Source organism: Sprattus sprattus, assembly GCF_963457725.1.
Source record: "Sprattus sprattus genome assembly, chromosome: 17".
Taxonomy (NCBI): Eukaryota; Metazoa; Chordata; class Actinopteri; order Clupeiformes; family Clupeidae; genus Sprattus; species Sprattus sprattus.
Window position 1 is genome coordinate 24,716,928 of NC_137915.1, and position 20,972 is coordinate 24,737,899.

At 42.0% G+C, this 20,972-nt stretch overlaps 1 protein-coding gene and 1 pseudogene across 2 annotated transcripts in view; one reads left to right on the forward strand and one right to left on the reverse strand.

Moving 5' to 3' along the window:
* Positions 1 to 558: 558 nt before the first annotated feature.
* Positions 559 to 17,146, reverse strand: LOC308378565 (cyclic nucleotide-gated channel beta-3-like; annotated as a pseudogene). Its single transcript has 18 exons — positions 17,135 to 17,146; positions 10,961 to 11,015; positions 9,964 to 10,117; positions 8,173 to 8,333; positions 7,783 to 8,087; positions 7,184 to 7,392; positions 6,798 to 6,848; positions 6,491 to 6,577; positions 4,866 to 4,930; positions 4,442 to 4,564; positions 3,904 to 4,045; positions 3,345 to 3,504; positions 3,087 to 3,184; positions 1,546 to 1,629; positions 1,331 to 1,449; positions 1,081 to 1,233; positions 755 to 908; positions 559 to 582 (listed from the first exon to the last, which is right to left on the reverse strand). The product of its transcript is annotated as a cyclic nucleotide-gated channel beta-3-like (transcript).
* Positions 17,147 to 17,762: 616 nt separating this feature from the next.
* The window catches only part of cnbd1 (cyclic nucleotide binding domain containing 1), a gene marked incomplete at both ends in the record, with an annotated part of 22,256 nt that continues 19,046 nt past the window's right edge, over positions 17,763 to 20,972 (forward strand). Inside the window, 4 exons of the mRNA XM_080855444.1 lie at positions 17,763 to 17,796; positions 18,130 to 18,202; positions 18,309 to 18,425; positions 19,901 to 20,032. Coding sequence (XP_080711570.1) covers positions 17,763 to 17,796; positions 18,130 to 18,202; positions 18,309 to 18,425; positions 19,901 to 20,032 — 356 coding nt within the window. The remainder of the gene's footprint in view (positions 17,797 to 18,129; positions 18,203 to 18,308; positions 18,426 to 19,900; positions 20,033 to 20,972) is intronic.

The window sequence follows — 20,972 nt, forward strand, 5'->3', positions numbered from 1 at the left end:
ATGGAGTGCAAAACTTTGCAGAAGGCTGGTAAGATTACTGTATTTGTTTGTGTTAAAAATTCACCATGAAACGTGTAAATTCCTTGTTTTCTACTCAGTCAGAGAGTAAAAACACGATGCCCTTATTTCTTAAAAAACGAATCTCTTTATTTGTCTGATGAAATGTGTATAGGTACAACATGATGTGTTGCAAAGTTAAGTATAAAAAGTACTTGTGGTTTCTTATATATTTAAATATAAATACATTCAAATATTTAGTATAATTTATGTATTCTTATAGGCACTGTTCTCCTCAAACACTGGTTCACCCACATCTCAAAGTGAAGCTGATAAATGGCTGTAGCCCTCAGCTTTACCCAAACATACCACTATGATCCAGTTTACGGTGAACTCAGACACAGCTTTTTCATTTGTATCTGATATCATGTTTCACTCTTTACATTCATCTAGGTACAGGCAGTGTTTTTCCGCAAAGCCTCCCAAAGCATTAAATACTATTCAGATAAAACTGAAAAAAGCTGTAGTTTCTTTGGTCGCCGGAGTTCATGGTTTGGATATTTATGATGAATTAGCAGCAGCAGCCTGTAAAAGAAAAAATATGTTTGAGCTGTGGTTGAATATGTTGGTGTGTACTAACCTCTATATGAAGCATGAAGCTACTAGAGACAGGGGAGGGGTAAATATCAAAGAAGTTCTGTTTAAACTAGATTAATTTGGAGCTCCAAATAATGGCTGTTTCCTGATATTTATTTACCTTCATCCTTTCCAAGAGGCTTTGTTTGTTAAGTCCAACACCAAAAATGCGGAGAAACTTTGGGGTGGGGGGTCTGGGTCCGAACAGAGAGATTCCCCTCTTCTTGGCCTCTTCCGCCTTGGCACCCGCTGGACCCTTCGCTTTCATCAGTTGCCTGAAAATGGAAATTCACATTAGTCATTGCAGTATTCACTTGAGACTGAAATACAAACACTGTGCCTGATCATCATTGGAGATGTCGTATTGAGTAATTTCACCAGGTCTGGATGTACGTAATTGGTTGTCACTCTATTGACCTATGACCACAGCCACACAGGACTACTTACTTCCCCTTCCTGGCCAGCACCTTCTGGGACGCTGGGTAGTGGACCAGGATGTCGAAAAGATCTTTCTTCTCCAGCACAAAGAGGTTGGCAAAGCCGTGGGCCTTTACGTTTGCTGTTCTTCGGTTACCTCCATTAGCTGATGACTGCAACAGACTGTGGAAAAAGCCAGATGATTTCACTTTCAGAGTATTAAACGTGGATATGCTAAAAAATATATATATATATGCTAATAATAGCATTCTGCTATTACCTGATCTCCCCAAACACACATCCTGCCTTCAGTGTTACAAAGACGATGGAATTATCTGGACCTCCTACCACCTGCACAGCCCCTGCTTTGATGATGTACATCTCCTTACCGATGTCTCCCTGCAAATACAAATGTGTGGTCAGATATGGAAGAGGGGCTGCTAAACCTCGGAGCCTTTCCTCCCTATAGGGGAGAATGATTTCTCAGAACCTCACCTTCTCCACCACAAAGTCTCCAGGCAAGTAGATAATGGACTTGAGCCTCAGTAACATGTCCACAAGCATCTGGTTATCACAGCCCTGGGTAGAAAAGTGTTACTGTAAGGAGCATAATCTCATCACCTCAATTCATTACACACACACATACACACACACCCACAAACAAACAACCAAACAAACATACACACACACACACACTAGAGATGCGCGGTTGGCGGTCGCACCCGCGGACTCCACGCTTAAACCGCAGATCGGGCGGACGACGTGACAAAAAAAAATATATTTTAATTATATTCGGGCGGGTGGCGGTTTACCCAACGAAATTCAAAATATCTACTCATTGTTAAATGTCGTTACCTACATCCAAGCACATTTTTGAATAATCCAATTTTCATCAGGCAGTAAATTGGCCAAGTTCCGTGTATGCATACAAAGCAAGCAAAGGAAGCAAAAAAGTTTAAATTAAGTGACGATACATCCCAGGTCGCGTCTCCTTGCAGCGCCGCAAACCTGCAAGCTATGAGTCAGCTGTCAGTATTGGAAGAAGCCTTAACGTGTCGTAGATGAAACTGCCTGGGTTATTTTGTTTCGTTAGGCTAAGTTATATTTTAAAACAGCCAGTCATTGTAGCCTACCACTCGAGGAATAAGGAATTTCAAAGAGATGATGGAGTGATTTGACTCAGAAGTGACATTGGGCATTGGTAGCGCGAGTTAAACTTCTAGCTCAGTAACATCAACAGCTAAGAAAGAAGGTAAGAAAAATAGTCGGAAAACTTTGATTTGCAAGGCAAAAAGGCAAGTGTTGGGGTTGTTAGCCTATGCGGTGAAATTTCAGAATTAATAGGCTCGTGTCGACGTTTCCTTAATAGGCTTTCTTTCATTTTGCAAAAACAGTAGGCTATATCACCATATTAAAATGGTGTACCAAATTGCTTTTTATTACTATGATAAAAAATTGTAGGCCTACTAGCCTATGGTAAGGTCAGGTTTGCCGATGTGCTTGGCTATTTATTTATTTTTCTCCCTGTGCATCGATCGGAGACAGACGTCACTTCACTGATAATATTCTGGGGATAGGCTACAACATAGCCAATAGGCTATCATACTAGGGACTTTATTCTTTAAATATCTTTGCGGCATTGGATCAGTCTCCTTTCAAGAACAGGCAAGAACTTTCTAGCCTCGCGTCAGCAGCGCCTATACCTAAAAACAACAGGCGGATGGCGGACGGATGCGATTTTGAAAATTGGTAAAAAAAAATTGGTGCAGATGGATGGCGGACGGATCCTGCGTTTTGTGATGCCGTTGCGGATGAAATAATAGCCCATCCGCGCATCTCTAACACACACGCACACACACACACACACACACACGCACACACACACACACACACACACAAACACACACACACACACACACACACACACAAATACACTGACACACACACACACACACACACACACACACACACACACACACACACACACACACACACACACACATACACGCCAAGTGAGTGTTGTGTTGATGTCCAACCTTGAAGAGCGCTATCTTCTGGAATGTGGCCAGGTTGATGTCCACAGCAATGGCTGTTTTCATGACCAGGGGCATTTTGTCCAGCAGCTCTGACTCATCTGAGTAGGGAGACAGTCCACCAATCACAACACAGCCTCCCAATAATCTCCAAGTACTATCTAAGGCTCGCCCGTCCGTCGTCCCCCCAGCCCCAGGCTGTCACTTCCAAACCTTTGGGGATATCCACACAAAAGTTGTTACTTCTCAGAATGGACTTACCCAGCATACCCTGTGCGTCCCAGGTGTAGTTGTACCAGGTGCGCACACGGTGCTGAACCAGCTTGGGAATTTTGTTGACCACCATATAGGACATACAGTCGTCCATGGAGCTGCGGAAATAGGTCTGCCCAGCGGTGGCTGCCCCGATGACATCCCTCATCTGTAGACAGCAGCATAACCTTAGGCAAACCCAATGGGCAGACTTTCCCTCTCACGCACACACACTCACTCACACAATTTTGCATAAATATATGAACAAACAGACAGCGACATCTTAATGCGGACAGGTACGTATAGGCTTATTTGAAAGGTAAAGTGATGCTAGAAAAAAAGGGAATGGTTCTGCCACTCTTTAGGAAGGTTGTATAGTTTGGAGAAACGTAATGCATATAAACGTTCAATTCCAGTAGACATTGTGGTCAACAGTGCATACACATTTCTCACCAGCCATATGTCTATTCTGAGGTTCTAGGGGGGTCTAGAAGTTCTATGACCTAGTAGATCTCCAGTTGTACTGATTGCCAGCTGGGGAGCCTCACTCTACTGGGAAGCATTTTACCTGTCCAATTAAGCCTGAGAATACAAAGACACCAACGATAAAGTTTGACATCTGAAACGTTATCTCAAAGACTGTGCGTGGCTCATCAAGTCCTCCAATATTGACAAGTGTTCGCACAGCATAATAATAACAGCGCAGGTACCTGAAGGGAGATAGGGAAGAAAGAGAAAGACAGGAAGATTTTGCCACGCCCTTTTAAGGCGCGTCCAGCGCATCTGAAACTCAGCTTCTGAAGGTCATAGACACTTGATATTGGTCTCAAAATGACTGTAATACAAATGTTTATATATGCACTATGAAGATTTCTAAGCTCTAAAACCTGAGAAACAGATGAGCTGGACGCGCCCTAAAAGGGCGTGGCAAAATCTCGATGTTCGCTCGGGTTACAGTAAATGACAGCACCCTAGTTGTGATCCTCATGATCAAATTAACCAGAAACCATTGAGAAAAGTCATGCCACTCATACTTCATACTCAACCTTCTGGCTGCTACTGGAGTAAAATGTGTGTTGCACTGTGTAAGAAGTGAGTTCACTTACGCACTGCCCTTTCCACTGTAGACCCATTTGGTTTTTCCAATACCCTGATAGGCTGAAGCCACATAGTAGACACAGGCATTAAGGTGCAAAATGAAAAGCAGATATCCAATGGTGCGGATGACTCTGAGGGCAGATTAGGTCAGACTGCTGATTACTGGGCAGAAAAGTCTCTTAAAAATGAATAACAAAGGACAAGCAGCAGGCAAGGTTGTAATGCTTACACTTTGTGTGAGTACTGGTGAAGGGGCATTCAGCTTATGTACAGTCAAACTCAGTACAAGCAAAGAGCATTAAGTATTGCTTTCAACAAGAGGCAGACGTAGCACAGAAAATAAATACCCACAATTCAAGTGCTTGTGTTTGAATCCTATAAGCAGGAAAAAAGGCCTGAATAGAGTAACTCTCAGGAATAGTGGTCCAATACCTCCAGATGTAAGCCTTGGTCATGATCCCCTCCAGCCGGTCACTAAACTCATCGAAGGCCTCGGACTGCAGGAGCACAGGAATCAGCAGTTAGTGCCTGACTTGAAACACAACTGTGATCCAGGACCTTATCCTCAAACCCCACCACTCAAAACCTCTGTCTGAAGGCACGCAAGTCACCTTGTGACTATAACACACTATGACATCAATTAACGACACATGCAGAATACTTCTATTTTGTTCTGTTTGAGTTATTTTTTAATTGTCATAGACTGAAGGCATACATTGGATTGTGTTATGCTTCTCTGTGATGTTTGGTAAACATCTGCATTTAGCTCTTGTTAAAAAGACATGCAGTTTATTTATATACATTTCATACACAGAGGCAATTCAATGTACTTTACATGCATAAAGCAAAAGGAACATCCAAAAGAAAAACAAAGTGAAAAATATAATACAAATTAAATTATGAAATATTACATGATTAAAATATAAAAATAACTATTTTATAAGCAGTAATAGTAGAGTGCACGTTAAGAGTTCAATTATAGGCAATTACAGTGAAATGTATTCAACCTAGATTAAAAAACATTTGGAGACTCTCAGTGTGGACACATGTGTCCAATTTCCGATTTCAGTCCGATTTAAATTGGAGATTGGACACATGTGTCTCCCCAAAACTAGATACATTGTGTCCGACTTGAGTCCGACTGGACTCCGATGTAAACCCCTGGATACACGATTCGATTCCGCTGGGAATTGGACTGGGCACGCATGTGTCTCTCGAATCTAGATTCAAATTGGACACAACAACTTTTGCACGTGCTTGAGATCGTGCCCACAGACAAATACATGCATCATATATGTCTATGATATGATAATCGCTGCTAGACGCTCAGTTCTTGTGCTCCCTCTCATTCACGTTGAAATACTGAAACCGAAAGTGAAACTTAGAAACTGCAACGCAACTGTTTGGGACAGAACTCGCTAATTCAGTGAACAAATATTTTCATATTACTTTTCCACCAGTTGTTAGTCATGTAATCCATTCATATCGATGTGAATCAATCAATACTAAAACAACTTTAACTGTGGTGTGTTTTTGTTTCATTTCACAACGTATTTACTGTATAATCAACGGTAGCAGATGTAAACATTCCGCATTTGATTTGAACTGACGCGGCCAAGATCTAGATGTGTCACTGCCATGTGCTTTGAGATAGAGCAGTTAACCCCCCATTGAGACCCCATGGAGAGAATTGGATGGGATCGGAGTGCTGCCATCATGTGCCCGCACTGTCTGTCTTTGGTTTTTAAAGTTGAGGTGCCTGCTAATGCTAATTCTCTTCGCTTTGCCAAACACAATAATCTCTTTTTTGTCCTTATTCGGTTGAAGAACATTTTGGCTCATCCCTCCATTAATTATTTGCTCTTAACAATGACATAGCGAGTCTACTGGGCTGTAGTCATCTGGTGAGAGAGACAGCTATATCTGTGTATCATCTGCGTAACTGTGGTAATCAGTTTTGTACCAGCATACAGTACGACCTTCACTGAATTCAGCTCTGCCACATGATATGTACATAACCCCGAAATAAATGGGGAAAGAAAATAAGATGAACATACCCGCAGGATGCGATTGGCTCTGAAAATGGACTTGAACCCAAAGGGGATATAGAGCAGGTCAAAGGGCGCAACAGATAACAGCGAATGCTGTTGAAGAAAGAGAGTAAAATCAGTTAAGTCAGTGTACTAAGGAACACTGAGATCTACACAAACACACACACACACACACACATATTTTCATATGCACACACTCAAATAACGACTGTTATACAGATATGGACATTTGGTGAAATCTATCACTGAAATCTCACACATAACACTAACACACAACACCTATATAGTGTATTACTCCACGCCTGTTTAGTACCTGGAACTTTGGGGATTGCCTGTAGTGTTTCTTCATTAGATCTTGGTCATACTGGGGGAAAAGTAATGATAACCTTTGAAAGAGATGCTCTAGCCATGAGATCCCTGTATTGAAATAGTACAAATACAATTATTTATATTATTGAGTTTCACCAGTCATAGCAAGTTCTCTCTCCTCCAAAGCTCAGACTTGACCTTCTAAAGCCCCTCATACTTTAAACCACACCTCAAGACAACAAGACATGCCAACACATTCCTTAAATGCATGTAGAAGGCATTGATTCTTATTTACTCTCAGATTCTTAACTAAAACACTCATATTAACCTTAACAGGATTACTCCTTCACCTGCCTAACTACAACCCTCAAGATTTAATCTCTCACTCACTATAACGTCACCGCCCTTCACAAACTGCAAGCGTTGCTGGAAAATGATCATGTCAACGATGTAGATGAAATCTGCAATCAGGTCAAATGCGAACCAGATAGGGATGGCCTCTGGTGTGTGGTAAGGGAAGGCCATGCGAGCAGGGATAAGCCAGACATTGTAGTTGAAGGCAATGGTCAACACACCCAACCAGGCAATGTAGCGGCGATCTACAGAGAGAGAGGAGAGGTAGAGGAAAGAGGGGACACAGTGCAAGTGAGGGTAAGAGAGAGCAGGCGAAAGAGATTTTTACAGAGCACAGACAGTTCTACTCAGAGGATAATCTGTACATAGATTAGATGCTGAGGGGAGCTAAGGGAACTAAGAAAGCTAGATTGAAGAATTGATGGCCAAACTTGGAGATTTACAACTGATACACCTAATAGACCCTAAACAGATACAGAGAAAGCTTGTAGTAAAACACAAAACTATTTAAACCGCTTTCCTTTACAATTTCCAATACATTTAGTAGACACTTTTATTCAAAGCTTGTTATCATCAACTTGTCATACTGGTTTGGTCATAGGAATACTCGTTTATTTCCAACACTGCCCTCTCACCTGTGAAAGGGTCCACGGATGTGCCGAGGTGCTTGTCCATCATTTCCTCTATGGGAATCAGGAAGACATCCACACTCGCACATGAGATCTTTGGGCAGAAGGATTTTTCTTCTGGTGGCTCCTCCTCTTTCTTTTTCTTTTCCTCCTCTCTTTCTGTTTCTTTGCCTCCTCATCTTTTTTCTTCTTCTCTTCTGTGTCCTTTTTTTTCTTTTCCTCTGCTTCCTTCTTCTTCTGGTCCGCTTCTTCTTGCCTCCTTTTGTCCTCCTCCAGTTTTAGTTTATACCCCTCCTTTGTGTACAGTGGCGCTACAATGTGAAGTGAGAGTTGAAGTAGAACTTAGAATGTAAAAGTAAGTATACTTGAGCTCTAAAGTTCATGGGTCATACTTACTGGCTAGAGGGCTCATTTCAGGGGAAGAGGCGTATGGGTCTAGAACCTTTTCCTTGTAGATATCTGTTCGTGCCTTCATTCGTTGGACAATATCGCAAAGGAGCTGATCCGCGTACCTGTTTATCACTATAGGCCGTGACGCAGGTGGCTTCTTTCCCTGCCTGCAACAACACAACATGAACACCTGAAATGTGTTTCAATTTTCTCCGAACAAACACTGGCACAGACACCAAAAACACAAATGCTATACAATCACCAACTTAATATTATTGTAAAGTCATGCCCATGACAAGAAGCTACACCTAAAAAAAAACAAATCCTCTGCCACCATAAAACCAACTGGCCCTTGATTTGGACTGAGAGAGTGTTTCCCCCTACTGGACAGTAGTAGGATTTACAGCTTCCAATACAAATCTCATCAGATTGAAGTTGTTCGATCATCTCAGGTCCATACTACTGCGCACCAGTGGAAAAGCAATGAATCACAGTAATGGAACATTTTGTTATAACACAGAGCCACCAGGAAAATCTATTATACTTACTTCCTGAGAAATATTTAAATGAAAGCATTCACCATCAACAGTCCACAGACACCATAGGGCCTTGATATACTAAATCCTGTTTATCTCACAAACAAATATCGATTTATTTTTTTCTGCAATGTTTCATATGGGGTCTCTTGTCACTAATTAGTTTATGCAACAAGAAACTATACATTATAAACTAAACAGTTGTTAAAACACCATGTTAATGGTCTGTTAATCCAGGAATCTGTTAATTCACTAATATAATTTGTGTGCATCGTGTAATCTTCTGAAAGGTGTGTGTGCTGCGAGTTGCACACCGGTGAATACTGCCATCCCTACCAAAACTCAATTAATTTAATTACTCACATAAAAGAAATCTGCTCTCAGACCTTCAAGGCTTAATTTGATAATAAAGTCTTGTCTGGTACAAATAAACACCCTGGATGAACTTATATAAATATACACTGATTGAAATGATATAAACACTCTCAAAGCCATCTGTTCAATACCTACTCACCAAATCCACCCCAGCTAAACCCTGAAGATGGACTAACGCTGTGTATAAATAAAGGATCTACGAGCTACTCATCTCCTTGAGATATACTTGTATTACTTTTACATGGGAAAGTAAAGTCAGCTTATTCATTGGCATCCCTCAGGCCCTGGGCCCATGACCTCATCTCCACGCTCAATCAGCTGAGAAACACAAGATATGCCAATATGCTCTGAACCCAAGTAATCAGCTGATATGGAAAAAGATTTGACGGCTCACTGTGAAAGATGATTTGGGCAAGATTGGACTGTGTGTGTGTGTGTGTGTGTGTGCGCGTTTGTATGTGTGTGTGTGTGTGTGTGTGTGTGTGTGTGTGTGTGTGTGTGTGTGTGTGTGTGTGAGTGGGTGTGTGTGTCCTGTTTTGGAGTTGCTTTGTGACAAAGTGAAGACAGCATAAGTGAAGTGAAATGTGGGGTACTGGTGTGTCAGACACATATTAAAACATACTGTATACTTTGTGAAAACTGTGAGAGGCCGGTCTTAGATGGTTGAAACTGATTAGACATTGAACAAAGTTGGAAATTGTCAAACCATTTCAAATCCAGAAGCAGGAAGCAGGTTATGATGGTTCTGTGCACGTGACGTGACGATTTTTGACAAATCTGTTCTCAGACCTGTTCTTTTGTCTTGAAGTCACATTTTGGTCCTGTGTGAATAGGTGTAGCCTAACCCCCTTGAACCCATCACCCCTCCTTTGGTTTAGTTTCTTACCCTTCACCCCCTTCCCCTGGTGGCTTGTCTCCTCCAGGTGCAGGAGCCGGGGCTGGGGCAGCCGTGGGGGCAGGTGCAGGGGCAGGGGCAGGGGCAGGGGCAGGAGAGGCCGCAGGGGCAGGAGCAGCCGCAAGGGCAGGGGCAGGAGCAGACTCTGTAGAAGGGAGGCACAGCATTGATGAGGACCATGGTGCTACTTTTAAAAGACACTGCTGTTAAAGTGGCATTATGCAGTCATTTTACTTCAGGGTTAGGGTTAGGATAAGCAGTTTTGCCTTAAAATAACAGCTTTAACAAAACTGGGGCTTTACAATGACTTTTAATATGGAGAATCGCCTCCATTCCAGGGTCCGTACGCAAATTACTGCGTTATGTAGTTGGCCTGAAGCTCCCCGGTTTTTACTGTCTGCCGAACTAGTAAGTAGCTTATTTGCCATCTTGATTTGTCTTGTATTGCATTTGCTTGATGTTGACTATGTTAGGACAGTTGTTGACTAGTTTGTCATAGTGTCAAAGCAAGCACATTGCAAGAGATTTAGCTACTTCATCTCGTTAGTGATTAGCAATTGATTTGTAATGCTGCTTTAATGTTATACAGATGCATTTTTTACCGCTGTTCTGTAAGTTATTGTATGTGCTGTCTTACTGTCTTAACGTATACTATTCATACAGCCACACACCTCATGGCCGGTTAGCTAAACAGACTACTGTTTTTAGACCCTAAATTAGTACAACACATTTTGTCAGGGATTCTGACTTTGAGTCTCTATCAGGTAACATTTCCTGCAAGTGAAACTACATTTGAATAGAGCTTAGTCATACCAAATCTTGAGCTTCTTTCCTGAGCAATATAAGTATGTTTGGTTTGCTGACGATTAAGTCATTTCTGTAGTTGCTCATAAGAGAAATTAACAGATCACGCACAAGAGAAAAGCTTGTATACACGAGTCATCACAGTCACAATTATGACATGAGGCTTGAGTCCAGACTCATTCACCTGCTGGTTTCTCATCTTTCTTCTCTCCATTAGGTTTCTCTGCAGGCTTATCCTCCTGCAAACAACACAAACAACCAGGCTTAACATAAGATAAGGAAATTCGTTCAGCAGTCCCCACCAAAATCAGCTCAGGAGTTTCTCAATTGCATTCTTGAAATTGATCTCATGTAAATTGCACCATGGTCTTAAAGCAGCAATAAGGAGTTCTGGTCCAAAACTAGGTATGCGCCACGTAAAGCCCAGTTGTCACTGATAGAAGTTTTCCAACACAACTGGTGTCTTTTGGCAGTATTGCTGGCAATGTCATACTGTGAAAGCTTTTCTTCCATTTTTGCAGGGTGGTCCAGCCCGGAACACATAACTACATATGGCATATCCTGGATGGCTAGTGAGAAAGACACAGGTGGTTTATCTGTCCTTCACATGACCATATGCTATCAAAATGAATTTGAGGATGGTATCAAAAACTATCTGCCCATAAAACCATACATCAAAAAGTGTCAAATTGTTGCATAGTGTTACTTGAAAGTGCTTTACTACACAAGGCCTAAATGCCCTGGCACACAGTGTATGTGACAAGGGGAAAAATCCCTGTAAAAAGTTTTTCTGTATAGAATTTCTAAAGACTTTAAAAGGCTTCAACACAGACAAGTACAACTCATCATCACCCAACTCCATCACCAACTTCAAAACCCTTCAAATTTGAAAAAAATTCTACACCCTGATGTCAAAATGCTTGACTATATCTGTTACAGTATGTTCACAGGGATTCTGCTCAGTCAGTCAAGAGTGACTGATCCAATCCTATTAAAAGATACTCTCTTCTTTGTCACCTCACACACTCTACACAACCATTTTGCACCATTAGCATATCATTGTTTTGTATGAAAGGTGCTATACAAAGTTTATTATTATTATTGTAAAACCAATTTCATAGTCCAGCCTCAGGTTGACACGCTTTAAGCACTGTATCGATAGTCGGATGGTTCGTGGTTGGGAGGGGATTTATTGCAGCCAATATGAACATGAATTATGTACCTTGAATTGAGATGGTTCAATTAACCTGGAGGTGCGAAACAGCTGTGGATCAATTGATTTTCAAAGTTCCAAACGTAGCCCTTGCTGCGGTCAAAAAACCTTTTGGCTGCATGCCTGGCCAACTTCTCTCATGAGTGACGCATCTAGACTGGTTTAATTAGCTCTTCTAGGTCAGGTGCTGCAGTCACCTGTCAAAGTGGGCCGTTGCTAACGCAATTGACCTATCGCTAAGCCCCGCCCCCCATTGTGACAGCTGCTAAATCGGACACTTTATCAGAGCTGACTAGAGTTTACAATGGCAGCTATCAGTGACAAAACTATATCCTAAGAGGCTCTTGACAACTTTTGGAGACAAAAGGACCTGATTTCGCCTAGAAGGCTTCAAAAGGGACTTAATTATGCAATGGAGGGATATGTATACAATTTAAAACTCGATATGGTGGATAACAAGCTTAAATTTGAGGCGAGAATTTACAGAGCTCAATGCAAGAGGGAGAAGCCTAACTCACGGTCATCGCGATTGCAGATAAATACATCCAATACCAGCATTGTTCATGCACCGCATGGGAAAGATACAATAAATTCACAGTCAGTTAATTTAACTAATCTGGAAGGCACCGAGATGTACACCTACGTTTATTAACTAGCAGGAACCTGCCCCTGACAGGACAGTGTCCAAACCATGGCTATGGTCCTAACTGTTTAGCTTGTTAATGTAACCTTTTTAATTACCGGCATGCGTGTGTTTCGTTCACGTTGTCATGTTAATCCATTATTAAACCTATCGTTTGTTTAATAAACTGTCCCATAACTGACAAAGTTACGCTAGCGCAGCTATTGAATCATTAACGTTAGCTAATTTGAACCAGAGATAACTTGCCTAAGCCTAGCATTTATGCATCTAGGTGAAAGTAAGCAGGTACTGTGAATAATGAGTAGGCCTATGCCTTTTATCATGTAGGCTTAGTTGATTGCTTTAGCAATGGGAAATTCTAACAAGAGTATGGCAGCTAATGAACGTAGCGTAGCGTTCACTGTGCGGTCTGTCACACAGTTTAATCCACCCACCGGAGATATTTTGGACCGGTCTTGTTTTCGTTTAGGAAATGAGATACAATATACCCCATTGCCTATCTTCTCACGATAACTCGTATCAGTGTTGTATCTATCCCATGCACATCGTTTGGCCATTTATGTTGAAACTACATTACCACAATTAGCCTACACACTTGTTTTTGTCCCGTTGTGGCTTGGGGAAAGGGATGAAATATACCCCATTCTGCAGCCTATCGGGATACCTACTGTCGGTGTTACGTGTACCCCAAGCACATCGTTTGACCATGTTTTTTTTTTTTTCATAAGCAACATCAATCGATCATTAAATTATTGAAAAAGGTCTCCTCCCTGTTGTTTTCAATGGAGTTATCGTAGCCGATGTCCGAGTCCAGTTCAGGCTGGAATGTCATTGGTTCATCTGCGTTCTAAGGGCGGCGCTTAGCGACAGGTCAATTGACCCTTCCGCAAACTCCGCCCCCCTTAGCAACGTTTGGTATATCAGTCAAGCATTCACGTTTCCCAGGTTCTCAGCATTGGTATGAATGGGGTGGCAACATGTTTTCAACCGTGTCAATTTCAGCTCTACCCAAATAAATCATAAGCATTTTTTGGAAAAACAGCAAGATCTCAGATCGAAGCAGGCAAAAGGGTCTGTAATATGCTTATATAGGCTACAACCACGACATTACATGTAACATGCCGTGTTTGTAGACAGACAAATGCTAAGGCTAACAGGTTCATTCCAGCTATGTTTATTTGTTCTATTATCTACACAGTCGCCGCTACGCAAACATGTAAGGTGGTAAAACTGAATCGTATTTTAAGCAAGGGTTTTCTCACGTTTTCGATGCAGTGGGCAGATTTTAGCAACATAGCTTCTTGGAACAAAGTAGGTGCTTCTGTTTATGTTGCTGACATTCAGCTGATGGGGGGGGTCGTCTACATTGTTTGATCCACAGCAGGCATTTCTCTCTCTTGGTCTTGGGTTTCGGGAAGGGATAAAATGTTACCCCTCCCTCCAGCCTTTTTGGATATCAACTGTCAGAATTACACACTCCATAAGCACAACGTTTCATTTTCTCTTCTCGAGCAGACGTCTCTCTCATTGACTTCCATTCATCAAAATGGCTCGCTTGACTGAGGTCCCGAGCTTAGTCACCGTTGCTATGCTATGATTGATCAGTTACCGTTTTGGGGAGTGGTCGCGGAAGGGTCAATTTCGCACCTCCACATTGGTTAACAGTACACAACGTAAATCCAAATACCAAAAAAATAATATTCAATTAAATTATGATAAATGCAAAACACCTAATTTAATTTTATCCTAATTTTTCATAACTATAAAAAATAACAATAAACAAAACCCATTCTGGCTCCGACATTCCGGCCGCTAATTGTTCTGTAAACAAAGAGTACAATTACAAAATGAACAGTTATAGGAGACAGCCAACATTCTAAACAAATCCTTATTGAGATCACACTTCACATATTTCATACTTACAACATTCCAGTCATTTTTTTGGAAAGGCTGCGAAACAGTGCGCAACAGCTTTTGATCAAACAATTTCCAAAGTTCCAAACGTAACGCTTACTGCGGTCAAAAAACCTTTTGGCTGCATGCCTGGCCAACTTGTCTCATGAGTGACGCATCTTGACTGCTTTAATTAGCTCTACAAGGTCAGGTGCTGCAGTCTCCTGTCAAAGTGGGCCGTGGCCAACGCAATTTCACACCTCCACTTTGCTTAACAGTACGCAAAGCAAATCCAAATACCAACTAAATATTTCTAAATATTTCTCAATTATTACGATAAATGCGAAACACTTAATTTCATTTTATCCTTATATTAGTACTATAAATATTAACAATAAACATAACCCATACTGGCTCCAACAATTATTATTATTATTATTTGAGCTACACCTGAGTTGGTATACCTGAAAATGTAATGCCTCATAATCAAACCACATATAAAAGCATCTAATTCCATTCCATTTCAATTTGACACATAACTATTTATCCATTGTCAATCACATTTCCCCACATCATCCAAACCAAGAAGAGCCCACCAATTCAGCTGGCTGCAATAATGAAATCCCCTGCCAATTCAATTCAACTGCCAAAAAAACTCCACCACTATTTAAACCCACTTCTCTACAGAAACAATAATCTTTTGATGCTTCATACAGCTGTGTAAAAAAAAACCTCCTCTTCATGCCAGATGCTCTAAGTCCAGCGCTACATCAGCCTTTTCATCACCTTGTGTACGTGCAGCTTACAGTTTATCTCTTCTGCTTCACTACATAAAAGAAGAAACTTAAAAAGTTTCAAATCTTAACCTCTCATCTAACACATACTTTACATTCACATTAACATTATAGATATAGTCATTTAGCAGATGCTTTTATCCAAAGCGACGTACAATGTGCACACACAAAGTGCAAATACACAATACATACATACATATAATACATACATACACAATACAAATGACTTTATTACTCTATTACTAAGTGAGAATCAGTGGGAGCCTCACCTTGACATGTTCAGGAGCAGGAGCAGGAACTGGAGCTGGAGCTAGAGCTGGAGCTGGAGCAGGGTCAGGGGCTGGGGAGGCTGCTCGAGGTGGGTCAGTATCCGGAGGCGTGGGCCCCTTCAGAACGCTTTTCAGCTTGGCGAACATCTTTGAGAGGCTGCTGCGAGTGTGCTTCTCCTCCTCACTCTGCCTCAACGCTACGGTCCTCAGCTACCCTTTGCCTGATGCTACCACTGCTCGTTCCCTAATTCCCCCCCCTGGCCCAGCTAATTGACAATAGAGACTACCCCTCAGCAGGAGTGCTGAGTGCGCCACTAGAGATCATCCCATTGTCTCTCATTGATGCCAATGGGGATTTACCCACTCTAATAGAGCAGATTGGGACTCACTGAATGACTTGGGCACACACCTGAAGGTCCCACTTATAACTCATTGATCCTGGAAGTACACAATAGAGCTTGTGTATTTCATTGATTGTACTCACAGAGAGGTCCTTACATTTATTCAACTTTCTTCAATGTATTGCTGTGTTAACTGGAGAGAGAAAAGATCCAGGGCAGTTTTTATGTGCATATATGCCTCTGATCTCAACTCTGTTATTTATGTATTAAGTATTAAGTGAGAAATAAGTTTTTACCTTAATTACAAGTTCATTTTCACTATATTGTAGCACGCAAGGGGGTACAGTGCTTCAGTGTGTGTGTAATAGTTTGCCCCATAATGCTTTGTGGAATGTTGCTCTGCCACGGACACCAGTAAGTATGAGTGTTCATCATTTACAAAACCCATAAAAAGGACTGTGGTCATAAACACAGTAAAGGTGCCTTTATTTTATTTTCTCTGTCTGATTCTGGCTACTTAATGATTCACACTAATGGCACTATTGAGTTACCAAGTAGGCTTTTTTTTCTTTATACATATACAGTAGTCAAAAGTTTGCACACACCTTCTCATTTAACGGTTCCTCTTTATTTTATTTATCTTCTATATTGTAGATTTATATTGAAGACATCCAAACTATGAAGGAACACATAGGAATTATGTGGTAAACAAAAAAATGCTCAACAAACCAGAATATGTTTTAGATTTTAGATTCCTCAATGTAGCCACCTTTTGCTCTGATGACAGCTTTGCACACCCTTGGCATTCTTTTAATCAGCTTTATAAGGTAGTCACCTTGAATGGGTTTCCAACAGTCTTGGAGGAGTTGCCAAAGGTGCTGAGCACTTGTTGGCTGCTTTGCCTTCACTCTGCGGTCCAACTCATCCCAGACCATCTTGGGTTAAGGACGGGTGATTGTGGAGGCCAGGTCATCTGACCCAGCACTCCATCACGCTCTTCTTGGTCAAATAGCCCTTACATAGCCTGGAGGTGTGCTTGAGGTCATTGTCCTGTTAAAATACAAATGCTGGTCCTACTAAGCGCAAACCAGATGGGATGGCAAGTCGCTGCAGAATGCTGTGGTAGCCTTGCTGGTTAAGTATTCCTTGAATTTTGAATATATCACCAAAAGTGTCACCAGAAAAGCAACCCCGCACCATCACACCTCCTCCTCCATGCTTCACAGTGGGAACCACACACGTAGAAACCATCCGTTATGTTCTATTAAATATAGAAAATCCATTGAATGAGAAGGTGTGTACAAACTTTTGACTGGTAGGTAGGCCTACTGTACTGTACTGTTACTGTAAAGTTCACTAGATTTTTAAAATGTCAGCTATGTGGTATGTGGTCTATGTGGTATGTGGTCTATGTTTTATTTAAATAATTTCAAAAATAATTTCAAAAATTGAGTTAGCAAGTTTGCCTATTTGGGTGCACGAAACAGCTTATGAACCGGCCACTTTTCTCACTATATGAAAAAGTGACCGCACTACTTAAATCCAACAAAACAAATATTGAGTGCAAAACTATGCAGAAGGCTGGTAAGATTATTGTCTAGAATGTTTGAGCCAGTCCATGAAACGTGAGAATGCTACGAGTCTAGCTCCAAAGGACGTACGCTACGGGGCCCAGCCCCTCTCAACCCAATGACGTGTCCTCCGTTGCCATAGCAAAGAGAGCGCGTGTCATTGTAGAAGTCTGTTTACCCTTCTCACATTGCACAGAAAGTTAATGTTTACAAATTCGCCTAAAACAATGCTTTCGTTTTGGTTTAGTTTTTATATTTAATAATGTTTCTAAAAACAATCTGTCGCCAAGAGACAGGTATGTTCTGTAACTTATGTCTGTAATTATCTAACGTGACTTACCTAGTAGCTTACATTCCAGCAGTTTGACATCAAAACGTTAGACAATTATTGTCACACATGGAGTATAGCTAACAAAGTAGCCGTATTTATTACACTTAATGGTACCCCATGAAATGACTAAACGTTTTTAAGCACTAGGCTAACCATTACATCGATAAGTGTAATACCGAAATTCAAAGTGGTTCCAGAGACGTGTTCAGTGCTTGCTGCGGAAATTGTTTTCTTCGTCAAACTTACTCGATTTTGTGAGGTTAGCTTTGACCGCACTGACGCAGCATTTGTGTTTTAGGTGACCCAAACATAACAGGAATTGACTACTCTCGTCTGGAGGCTCTATGTAACATCCATGGGCTTGAATGCAGGTGAGCGATGATCTCAGTGGACATCTCTAGTCTGTATAAGGCTGTAGTTTTGTATATGTTGTGTCCTGTACTTTTGCCTTATTTCACGAGTATGTTCGCTTTACAGCGACGATAAGAAGGCAAGTGAGGAGGCTCACAGAGCCTTCATGAGCTCCTACCAGCAGATTTTCATCCGGGCTCCGAAACCCCTGCCTCGTATTCCCTGGCATGAGGATAATAAGACGTAAGTTACTCCTCATAATTCTGGACTAAAAGCTAAGGCTTATTACACGTTTATTCAAAAGTGCCTGAAGCAGCAGCATCCATCCACCACATAAATGCAATTAAGTTTGCATTTGCAATGGCTTTATTTTGGGTCACCATTCCTCATCTGAAAACCGGCAAATTTACTTCAGGTAGCATTGGTGTATGCGTACAAATTTTGCATGTGCATTAAGAGCTTGTGTAAGATAGACACAAGAAAGAGCGAGAGAAAGAGAGAGCGTGTGTGTGTGTGTGTGTGTGTGTGGTTGTCGGTGTAAAACTGGTGGTGGTATAAGATGTTCCCTCTCGAGTGGTATGTCTAGTTTAGCTCTGGTGAGTAACCACCGTTCCCCATCGCCTTCTCACGTGTCCTTCTGAGAGTAACCATCTGAACCCCCTGAACTAAAAGGGGACTCGGAAGACAAGCGTCACTTTTTCGGAAGTCATCATTTCCCACCTTGCCTGATTTCTTCAGCATTCACAACAGTTTTAAATAGACCCTTCCACACAGAAGCAGCGTGGGCTCTTTTCCTCTGCCCCGATGGAACAGTGACGCAGAACCATAGTTCTTGTCAATCAATCTGGTTCTCATTTAAGTTCTCCTCATTCTCCTTTTTTTTCTTTCTCTCTCTCTCTTTTAACTCACCCTGTCTGGTACTCTCTGTCTTTCTTTCTTTGTCTCTCTCTCTCTCACACACACACACACACACACACTCATACACATACACACACACACACACACACACACACACACAGAGACACAGACACACAAACACACACACACACACACACACGCATGCACACGCAGAAGCGTTGAGTAATGTTTACAGCGCTGAAGCGGAACAGCCTGCTTGGCAGCTGATCTGAGTGCTCCAGTTGGCAGTGGCCTATGAGTCAGGCCTGTGATTGGCTGGAGCGCAGATCCGCTCCCAGCTGGGGCCGGCCGTGTGGCGCGCTAGCAGCTAAACTTAGCAGCCGTGCTCCGGGCCGAGGGGTGTAGCCAAGCAGCACAGCATCAACAGGCCTCTGGCTGCTACTTCCCAGGCTTAAAAGCTGAGTGCCCTCTCACTGTGGCCTTTTGAGAAGGTGCTGTACACATACGTCAACCTTCTAATCTCTGTGTCCTGCCTGAGTTGTTGCCTTTGTTTTTATGCTTTTGTTTTGATTTCGCAAAGGCTGCTCATTTATTAAGTTGGTTATTTGCATCAGCATAGATCAGGTATTCAATACTGATGAGCTACCATACATTTATGCATGGGAAGAGAACAGCTCTTGGGTGTGTCTTGTCTGCTTCTCTGTTTAAGGGAAAAATCTGTGTGCTTTTTTTTATGTGTGAGTGTGTCTCTGTATCGGTGTCTGAGGCTGTGTTTGTGTGTGTATGTGTGTGTGTGTGTGTGTGTGTGTGTATGTTTCCATTTGTTTGATTGTGTGTGCGGTTGTGTGATTGTGCTGCAGCAGTGTGCCAGGGAAGGAGAAGTTGGGTGAGACACTTAAGAAGAAGCCGTTGGGCGCTAAGCCCAAGCTGTCATCCAGCAGACCGTCCCATGACTCCATCGTCAGCCAGATGATCAAAGCTGCAAAGAAGTTGTGAGTTATCCACCACCTTTGTCACACAACTCCAACTCTCCCCCCCCTCTTCTCTCTAACACACACGCACACACACACACACACACACATGCACAGACACAGACACACAACACACACACTGTTCACACACACACTCGCATACACCCTCATTATGTGCTAGAACTTGAAAATGTGCAGTTCCCTGTGTGTTTGACAGGGGGCAGTCAAGAGCATCATGTTCATATCAGTTGAGCCTTTTGAAGGATTTAAGGGGTTATTGAGGAGAAAAGAGTGCAGACCACACACTTAGATCTCTCTCTCTGTCTCTTTCACCCACAGTTTCTCTCACCTCCTGCTCCCTCTCTCCAGCAAAGAAATTTGAGGTTAAGTGTAAGCTACGATAAAACAAAAACAATAGCAGAAGTGGAGTAAGAAGTTGTCAGTATATACATACTGTATGCACACACAGTCAGACATACACATTCAGGCATAGATGCACACAAATGCTCTTTCTCTTTCTCTTTGTTTCTGTTATCTTTTTTCCCTTTGTCTTTTTTCCCTCTCTGTTTGTTTATAATTAGGTTCCTGTGGGATCCTTATGGCCTTTCCTGTCCTCTTTGCCCCTTTCTGCCTGAGGTTGCTGGAGTCTGTGTCTCTGTGTCTATGCCTTTCTTTTGAGTGTTGCGAGTAACTGCTAACTACTGGGCGCCTGTTTTAGGTGCATTTTAATCAGGAGGTTCACACACACAAACACATGGACACACACATGCTTTACACATAGACAAATGCACACTCACACATACACACAGAGACATACACACACACACACACACACACACACACACACACACACACACACACACACACACACACACACACACACACACACTGGTAAACAGCCACACACCAACTCTCACATCAACACACTTGCACTTACTCACACAAACACACATAGAGACAC